Below are 10,204 nucleotides of genomic sequence, written 5' to 3' on the forward strand. Positions count from 1 at the left end.
CCTTGACTGCAGGCGGTGGGAAGTGCTGTGGGTTTATGGACACGATTCTGCAGGCGAGATAGCAAAAAGGCAGAGAAAGCAACAGTGTTTTGGGGGTAGACAGCAGCTTTTAACCTTGGAAAAATGTTGCGCTAGCCTCCCGTAATCAGTTCTGAAATTAAGACCCAAGTGCTGCTGTAGGAAGATGAAATAGGGGAATTGGAGGGAAAGTTCAAGGCAAATGCCTCTGCAGACCTCAAAACCGGTGCCTATGGAACAACCTGCTGCAGAGGCTCTGTGTGACGGTTCTTATGGATACTCCTGCGGCTTTTCAAAGGGTGCCTCAACTTAGATTCTTGTCGCCACGCTGCGGATGTTAACTCAAGTGCCCATCTTTACCTCTTAGCCCTGAAATCCGGTATGCTCCTTGTTAAAAGAGCAGCTGATTCTTTTTTAGCTATCTGTTTAAAAAAGTTAGCAGTTACATGGAGTTTCTTTTAAAGAAATGTTTGTATCTCATGTCTAGAGGAGTGGACAGGACAGTAAGTGAAAAGTGTGGATGAAAAGCAGTATGTGAAGCTGTCGGAATGGGAAACGCCTGAGTAGGGACTGACAGCATTTCCTCTGATCACTGCATTATTTTTATCTCTGACGAACAATAACATAGTGTCATTTGTAATGATGCTGTGCTCTTTGCTTACCATATTCTCTTTCTCTTTATATCTACACAAAAAATTTCCTTGACGCTTATTGTGACATGGCAACAGAGAGCTATGCAAATAAACATTTTACACTGAGTGAACTATTTTATTTATGCCTGAATGAACTTCCCTCCTTCAGATTTTTCCCTATGACTACTCTATAAACTAAGAAAGATGTACACTGGCTTATGTTTTGTGTGCACGTTTTGTATTTCAGAGCTTCGGTTTTGTATGGGTTGAATGTTTGTGAAGGTAACTTTGATAATCATGTGGCATTTTGTATTTTGAAATCCATGATTCAGTGGGCGTTGATTGAAAAGTCAAGCGTCGGTGCCCGCTGGCCCTATGAAACTTTACTTTGATATCACTCTCAAACCCCTGGGTCAGATTTCACTAAAACAGTACAATACTTCACTGGAAACAAATACAACTGGCATTGCAGATGAACTGAGCAGTCAGTGAGCAAAAGCTTTTGAAACCAAGACTCCTACATTTGCCCTGAGTGTAGGACTGATCTTATGGAATTTTAAAAGTGGAGTCTGGAACCCAGTGCACACAGCTTTACAGGGATCTAGCATGTATAGGAATGTAAGGTCTTATGGCCTTTGGAGAGTGCAAAAATCTTTCATTTCACAGTATCAAAAAACCATGTGCCTATTGATCCATTTTCTAGTGCTTAAAAACAATTTTTCAACTTTATGCTTCATCTCCAGTGTCTGCCTATACTTGTTTAGAAATAACATAAGGTCAGAAAATCAAATATTTTATTATGTATCGCATACTTAGCTATACTGATATATATAAAGTACTAAATGTTTGGAATTTTTTTCTTTTATTGTGTATTTTTCATGTTTCTTTTGTGAGATTTAAGAGGCTTGTTTTATAAAGATGCAAAAAGTCTCAGGTTGTGTCTACATTACTATTTTAGTTAGATCAGGATCCCACTCCTGAAGTAGTTGCCTCCGCTTGCCAGGCTGTAGTTCGTGTTGCGGAGCAGACTGAGAGGGTGACTGCTTTAGGAAGATGCAGCGCAGGGCTAACCTTTATATAAACCCTTGCTGTGGTCTTGCTCCGGCTGCCTGTTCAGTCCTTGGGGCTGTATTGGAATGAAGGGGGCAGTAACCTCCTCTTGAAGCAGGTCTGGGCTTCAGCACCTACCGTTGGGGCTGTTTGCTAATGTGGACCTGGGTAAGGACCATGGGTTTTGGGCTCCGTAAGGAAAAAATAGCCTAGAAAACAGTGCTTCATGATGAGCCTCAGGATCTTCTCTTTGGTGCCATCACGTGTGTTCTCTCACACGCTGTATTTGTGATTTCCCACAGCATCGAGTAGACTTCTGTGGGATCACCGAGCACCTGCACGTTGGCATTACCGATCCGTTGTTCTTACTGTCACGAACGAACACTAGCCTTGAACTCACCAGCCCAGCCTCACAGCAGGCTTACCTTACGGCTGTTCACTGCTTCGAGCTGCAGACAAAGGTCTGAGTAAAAATGCTTTCCTCCGAGTTCCCACTGGCACTGGGCAAGCTGCAGTCTCTAAAGATAATTCAGCAAGGGGGAAAAGGATTTTTGGCTGACAACTTAGATCACATTACCTTATGTCCTCCACGGTAGCTGTTTGTTCTCTAGAAGCAGAAATATTCAAGAGCAAAAAGGTTAGCACTTAGGTGGCTAAATACCTGATCTTGCAGATACAGCAGGTAATTAAACACTGGCCTTCCTGATGTCTGGGGTGAGCGTGCAAACACCAGCCTCCCTGTGGGTGCGCAGAAATTTCCTACGACCCATTTAGCTACAGAACGAGTCATCCATATATTTAGCAATAAAATAAAATAAATAAAATAATAAAATAAACCAAACCAAACCTGCTTGGTATTTCAGAACAACCAGGATGTAACCCGTGTAGAGCCGAGAATTGGAAAAAATCTCCCATTGGGTGTTTTCACAAATTAATATTAAGCATTAAAGCTGTTTGCTTCGAAGGGGAGACCCTGGCTGAAGGTGCCCCCCAGTGCCTTCAGATGAGTACGGAAACACTGAGATGTTGACACACATAAAGAGGAGACTCTATTCTCTGCCTCTGTGGGATGGTGGTGTCTTGTCAATGCCTATTGATTTTCTGTATAATTCCTTTTCTTTTTAATTCAAGAGAAAACGAGAAAGGGAGCACTGAGTTCCCACGCGGCTTTTAAACCAGTGTCACACTTCACGGCATCGCTGCTGACATCTTACGGACACCCAGGATTTGTTGGCCATAGGTGACAGATGATTTGCAGGGATGGCAGGAGGGCAGTTACCTTCCTCTTATGTTTAGAAGAGAATGTTCAGTCCGGGGATAGGACTGTGCATCTGTCATTATGTGGGGCTTGCTCAACAGCAGGATGGGAGATGAAATGAAAGGGATGTGGGAAGTCGAGACCTGCCTTGTGGGAATGCTCGTGGCCTTGGATTATTGTTATAGTCAGTTAAGATTATGATTTTTATCGGGATTGTTACAAAAGTGCAAGTCTTAATATGGATCCAGACCAATGTGGCTGGCTTTCCTCCTTACAGCGATAGGGTGTGTAAGGTGCCGGCCCGCTGAAACAGTTGTGTCTGCAGGTGGGACACCTGTACTGCTTTAACTGTTGGCTGTGATCAGCTTTTCTGTCCTAGAGAGGAAGGTAAAAGTGAGATGCAGTACCGGGGGTTACAATCTGCTTTAGCTTCCCCAGCAGTGTTTTAGTTGTTGCTGGTTTACTTGAGCCTGAATATGCGCTGAGCTCTTGTTTTAGGTTGTACACTGTTCTTCAAAGAACTGGCTTTAAAGATTAATTAGGGCAGGGGGGTAGTGAGAGTGTGTGCCTGCAAGGGAAAATGTGACTGTGAACCTAGCATTAACGCACTGACCTGAATGGAGGGGGAGAGGAAGGAAGGAGAGGTTTAAAAAGCATTCATAGTGGGTTCTGTGACGAGTGAGTATGATTACTCTCCTCTGAGGGAGGAATATAATGTTGTATGTGTGCTTGCTGTACTATGGAATGACATCATGGGATTAGCAGTCAGGTTGCAGTCGTGTAAATGCTAACAGCTGTATCATCTCATCTGATTTAGCATGGATGCACATCCTGAGAGAAGGATTATCTTTCTAAATAGTATTGGAGAAGAAAGACTTGTGTGGTGATTTGCCGTCGCTGATAACACACGTCGGCTCTCTTAGACTGCTGTCACAGGCCTGCTTGAACAAGGAGGTGCTTTACGGAGGGTCACAGTAGCCGTGTGTCTGCCATGGAGCTGGGACTGCACAAGTCATCAGCCTCACGTGAGACAGGGATGTGGATCAGGCTGAGCTCCCTGTTAGACTGGCATAAGCAAAATGAACTGGGGAGATACAGGCATGACTAACTCCAGCTGCAGTTCTCATCATTTGGACTGGAATTTTGTCCTACGTCTTCCCAAGCAGCCTTTTCTCTGAAACACACAGAAATAAGATGTCACTACAGTAATTATGTTTTTCTTGTATCTATTCTTGGGGTTGGGAAGAAAAGATGACAAATCTGAAAAAGTTGAAATGGTAAATAATTATTTTGAAATATTTCCTTCATCTGTGGATTGAGACAAGAAGCAATTTCTTTCCTTTGCAGCAGCAAAGAGCTTTCAGCCTGTGTTCCTAACCTTCAGTTCTCCCCGTGAAATACTGTGTGTGAGAAGGAATCACCTTTTTGCTGCATAGCCCAGATGATTGCATGGGAAACGGTTTGGTTTATGGCATAATGTTTTCGTTTAATACCTTTTTTATTCCAACAGGAAATATGGGATGTATAAAATCAAAAAGGAAAGAGAATCTGCATGGAGATGGGCTAGATTTGAAGAATCAACCAGTACGTAAAACTGAACGAACTATTTATGTGAGGGATCCAACGTCCAATAAACAGCAAAGGCCAGTAAGTAGATAGTCTCAGGGGAGAATTCCAGTAGCAAGATCAAAGCATGACTGGCATAACTTAAATTTCAATCCAAAGCACATGCGTGAAGGAATTCGAATGACCATTAGTCCACAATTGAGCTTTTAGTGTTGTGTGGGTCACCCTCAACGAATGTGTACTTAAAGAAACGAAAAATGAAAATTGGTAATTTGTTACTCAGTTACTTTCTTTGTCAGTTTTCCACGTGAAAACATTAATCCTTGTCAACGCTTGATCTAGACCTAGCGATGTCTGTAGGAGTATGCTAGGTGACTTCAGAAAACCTGAAGTAGTTCAGAACCGTTTTTAAAAGCGTCGGTGTTGGGTTTTTAATAGCTATGGGATCCAGGTGTGGATTATTCTGTTTAATAAGGCTGAGGTAATCACAGGCAACTCTTTATCAGCTCTGCTTGACCTTGCAAGAGGTGGGTAGGTAAGGATGGGAGAGGAGCAAAGGGAGCTGTGTGGCGGGAGGAACAACCTAATGGCAGTTCTGTGCGTGCTGCCTGGCATTACAAAGGGGGAATCTCGTCGGGTACCAAGCAGGTTTGCTGTTTTGCAGATTGGCTGGTACCCTTTTTTCCCCACACCCCCCCCAGCTGTGCTGAGGAAGCCCTATTTCCTGACTGCCCTTCTTCATGGGCTGTCCTCTGCCTGGGTGTGAAAAACACCCTTCTCCCCCCTCTCACCAGCTGACACTGTGGACTCGGCATGCTCTCAGTCAGCGTACACACATCACAAACTACCGTTTGGGGTTTTTTCTTTTTAATTACTCTTTTTTTCTTGCACAATCTTAGCGACATAATCTGCTTGTAGTTCTTGAGCATGACAGCTGCATGTCAATAACTGCCCTGTTAAAGTGCCCTGCCTGAAGCCTCTTCAGCAAAAAGTCACGAAGCTGCGAAATTCCTCCCCGCAGCTTGCGTCACACCTTCCTGAGCTGCTCAGTTCAAAATCTAATGGTGACTTACTGTGGTTTTGTGTTGTAATTTGCTTTTTAAGACCGTGGGGAAAAGATTGGAGCATTTCCTTTCAATTTAAGACCTATAAGATGATACTGAAGCAACTGAATAATACACTATTGTAACGTAAGATTGTCACAAAGATCTAAAACTGCTTAATTAAAGACCTGTTTTATTGTAGGCAAATCCAGAAGCACAGCTCTTACCCGGACAGAGGTTTGCCAGTGAAGGTATGTTTTCGTAGGAATTGTAATGCTGCGTGCTGTGCCCACGTCAGCCTACGAAATAATGCGAACGTGCCTTTGGCTTTCCACCTTTGTAGATACAGAGGAGCATGGAGTCATTGTGGTAGCTTTGTATCCCTATGATGGCATTCATGAAGATGACTTGTCCTTCAAAAAAGGAGAAAAATTGAAAGTCATTGAGGAGTAAGTATGACAGTGCTGATTGTATTGTAGTTTTTGTTTGGACTCGTCTAATTCCCTTTATCATTTTTTGATATCCTGCTCATAACATGAATGCATTAATGGTCAGAGAGCTCTCTTACGTGTGAAAATACAAATGGCATGTGGAGCTGTTGGTAGGACTTGGCAGCTGCCCTTGGTAAGAGTAACCAAACGTTGATCTGACGGAGCCAGTGGCTTGAGTTCAGAGGAAAGATGCTGCTGCTCCCTCCAGCATGGGTAAAGCTCTCAGCACAGCAGAACCCAAATAACACTTTATAATTTTCCTTTCCTGTGAATACTACTGTTGTTTCTGTTTTTCAGGCTGGGAGAATGGTGGAGAGCAAAATCCCTTACGACGAGGAAGGAAGGCTTCATTCCCAGCAATTACGTAGCAAAAGTAAACACCTTGGAAACAGAAGAGTAAGTTCTCTCAGGCTCTAAGTAGTGGCAAGCTGGTTCTTCACCCTGATGGTGTATCGTTTGTGGGTGGGGGCAAGAAAGGGTTCTAACTCTGAAATATTTTTCAGATGGTTCTTCAAAGACATAACCCGAAAAGATGCCGAAAGACAACTCCTGGCTCCTGGAAATAGTCCTGGAGCTTTCCTTATCAGGGAAAGTGAAACGTTAAAAGGTAGGCTTTGGGGTGGGTTACTTTGGAATTGATAGTAGAGTTAAAAAACGTACAGTCTGTCTTCACAAAAGTTGGCACCAAGTGGCACTGGGAGTAGTCCTCATCTGTCCTATTGTGTGAATTTTCTACAGTTCTGTAGAAGTGAGAAGAATGAGAAAATCACCAGGAAAAGAGAGAAGAGAGTTACAGGTTAACACCCAAAGTTGAGATAGGGAAAAAAAAAAAGTGTGTGTGATTACAGTGACAAGAAGCAGCAATGGAGAGATCTTTTTCCTTCCTGACGTTTGTAATCCCTTTATTGAAGGACTCTTCTCCTTGTAAACAGTAGATGCTGCATTTTATAGTCTTCTGTTACTGGGTCTGTATCCATTGCTACCAGTTTTAAAATGTAGTTAGTGCATAGTAGAGGTTTACACTTCTGCACTGTAGCGTGATTTTTTTTTCCAAAGGCTTTTTGGGAAAGGTTTCTGCTGTAGACAGAGCTTTTTGTACTGAAAAGCTTAGCGAAGTCTCCAGACTCTTTCTCTGGGACATTCAGAAAAGTGTAGGAGGTTCTGCCCCGGTGTCTGGACGCTGACAGCACCCTGACTGGATTCTCCAGCTGGGAGCTCTAACACTGCATCCTCCAGAGCGAGGTGCATATATCCCTTCAGCAGATTATGTCTCTCCTCTCCACAGAGGTGGTGTTTCTAGCCCTAATACTGCAGATTCTTGCTTCGGTAGGTCTCTGTAATGGGCTCATATCACTGTTTCTGTGCTCTCAGATGAAAACAGAGGTCTAAATTCAACATAGGCTGCTGGGAGTAAGGCAAAGTACCCCCAGAATCTTTCTGTCACTGTGTCACTTTCTGTCCTGTGTGGGAAGAGAGAGAAAGGGCTGAAGCAGTTTCTCGGCCTTGAAGGTGGGCAAGAGTTGTATGAGTGGAAGAAATTAAGAGCTCTGCAGTTTAGGGTAGATGCCCTGCTGCTCCATCTTAAATCCCAGCTGAGGTTAGGCTCCCTAGGACTAACAGGGCTGCTCTCCCTCCCGTTGGCCTCAAGCCATCCCCAAGCTATCCTTTTGGTAGTTGGCCCATGACACCCAGCGTGTTCTTTTTCCGAAATGGTGATCTCCAAATTTCAGCTTCTGCCTGAGGAGTGTGGCAGCCCGGGCCTTCCTTTGTCAGCTGGTTCCACTGGAGCCGGGGGGGATGACTTTCTGCAGAAGTGGGTGTTGGATGTGGAGCTGTCTGGCTTATGGAACTCCTAACTCTGTTGAATAAGATTGAAAAAGCAAGTGTGACTGTAAGCATTTTGGTGATCAGTTCAGGGCCGGCTATTGGCTAACTTCCTCATGTTGATTGCAAAATGCTTTTTGAGGAAATAAGGGAGTAAAAAAGAAAAACAGGCAAAAAGGTGATGTTGTTAGCCTCAGCTGTGTGTGCTTGGGCACTGTAGACTTTTGCTGTCCGTTAATGGCCATTCTTCCTTTGTCCACAGGCAGCTATTCTCTCTCCATAAGAGACTATGATCCACAGCACGGCGATGTTATTAAGCACTACAAAATTAGGAGCCTGGACAATGGAGGATTTTACATCTCTCCAAGAATAACTTTTCCCAACATCAATGATATGATCAAACATTATCAAAGTAAGTTAAGTTGGTTAGTGGATTACTTAATAGAGTACAGACATTATTTCCTGTGAAGGAAAATAAATATTTTCTTGTTTTGTTTCAAACCTTTTCTTCTTCTTTTTTTTTTTTTTCATTTTCCCCTAAGTAACCCGGGCATGCATGTTATCGAAGATAAAGTAAAACTGGTTGGAATGCAAGTAGCATTGTTATCATAATCAGACCTAATGCTGCTTGCTCTGTGGCATACCATTGTGAAATAAAGAATAGCTTTATAAAACATCTCATCAGACTTATGATGATGTGAGACTACAGTAAGAATTGGCTGCATTGTAAATAAATAAATTCTGTATTTGAGAGTACGTTTGTATTTACAGTTAGCAGAAATGCGTATAGACTTGTGAATGTCGTCTTGTGCTGCTGAGTGTGGCATTGGTTTTATTTTTCCTATAAAATTATTTGTTGGTTGGTTGGTTTACTGTGAATGGCATTTGGAAGGAAGTAGAAAGTCAAAGAAAGAAATTGTGCCCACATAGAATATATACATTTATTATATAAAAAAAAAAGTGGTGTGGGGGGAGAAGGGACAAGCTTCTACGTAACTTTTATCTACAAAAGCGACTTTTCATTCTGCATAACCTCCTGGTGGGTAGCTCCAAAATATGTGGGTTTTAGCCTTGTAACTGGGAGGGCAGAGAAGACAAAAAATGTGGGCCAGAAAATCACATGGAAAGCCACGCCGAGAACTTGGCCATGAGATTTTTCTGAGTTGTTAGACCTGTTGTGGTCACTCTTTAGCACAGCTGGAGAACCTGAGTATTATTCTATATTTGCATTAAAGTTGTAGCTGGCCAGTGCCTGAAGAAAAAAAATAATGGTGACCTACTTATGCTTGTCTGCACATGTGTCTGAAACAATGCCACACGAAAATTTAATGACAAATTCAGAATACAAGTTCCAAGCCTGACACCAGTGTGCATCTTCATCAACATACTGTCATTAAATAGAGCTTATGTTTTATTTAGTTGGCACAAATTGTACTAAAAATACCTTAATAATCTGAAGGTAACCAGACGCATGTAACACTTCTTTACTAAATTTGTGTCTCAATAGCAATTTCAGTTCAGAGGGGCTTAAAGTTATGTGAAAGCACCAGAAAGGTTACATTTTCATGAAAACATTTGATTATTTTGAATATTATTTTGAGCTGGTTAGTACATACCTGTAACTAAGTAATGTTTGTCTCAAGGCATGAGGCACAGAAGTGTCACAGATTTTGTATTTTGTTTTTCTCTTTGAAAACCAGAGCAATCTGATGGATTGTGCCGAAAGTTGGAAAAAGCTTGTATTAGTCCCAAGCCTCAAAAACCATGGGATAAAGATGCGTGGGAGATTCCACGGGAATCAATTAAATTGGTGAAGAAACTTGGAGCTGGTCAGTTTGGAGAAGTCTGGATGGGTAAGTCTGTTTCTTTGGAAAGAGTATTTAAATCTGCTGAAAGGAGTGTCATTTCAGAGTCATTCAGAATAATAGTGGCCCAGAACCTGGTCTGGTAGACTTGTACAACAGCGCAGTCAGGCCCAGGATACACCTTCTCGCGAGGAGAGAGGACTTGTGAGGGAGAAGTTATCTGATATCATGAAACAAATTCTCTGGTGTCTTTTAAAGGAAAAAAAAAATAGTGAGTAAGCACTGTAATTTAGAGGGTTGAAGAATTTACAGGGGTTTATTTGGTTGTGTTTTGTGGGGAAAGTGGAAGGTTGTAGTAAGATGTGACTCCTGATTCTCAAAATCGGTAGGCATCTCAGAACTTTGTTTCAAATCAGAAAGTGCTAAAGAACCTGAAATAGAAAGGAATCATGTCTTTAGTGAATTATGTACAGAGTTTTCATTGTCATTTCGTAAAGAAGAGGCTGCAGTATAATGT

General features: G+C 42.4%; 1 protein-coding gene across 1 annotated transcript; it reads left to right on the top strand.

Moving 5' to 3' along the window:
* Positions 1-4,473: 4,473 nt before the first annotated feature.
* Positions 4,474-9,735, top strand: LOC104507805 (tyrosine-protein kinase Lyn-like; the record flags this gene model as incomplete). The annotated part of the gene is made up of 7 exons (XM_010149211.1): positions 4,474-4,542; positions 5,770-5,818; positions 5,911-6,016; positions 6,356-6,454; positions 6,562-6,665; positions 8,145-8,294; positions 9,583-9,735. Coding segments are annotated over exons 1-7 (730 nt in total), but the record flags the coding sequence as incomplete, so codon positions are not given.
* Positions 9,736-10,204: the final 469 nt, after the last annotated feature.

The sequence above is a fragment of the Eurypyga helias genome, unplaced genomic scaffold, assembly GCF_000690775.1.
Source record: "Eurypyga helias isolate BGI_N326 unplaced genomic scaffold, ASM69077v1 scaffold3883, whole genome shotgun sequence".
Lineage (NCBI taxonomy): Eukaryota > Metazoa > Chordata > Aves > Eurypygiformes > Eurypygidae > Eurypyga > Eurypyga helias.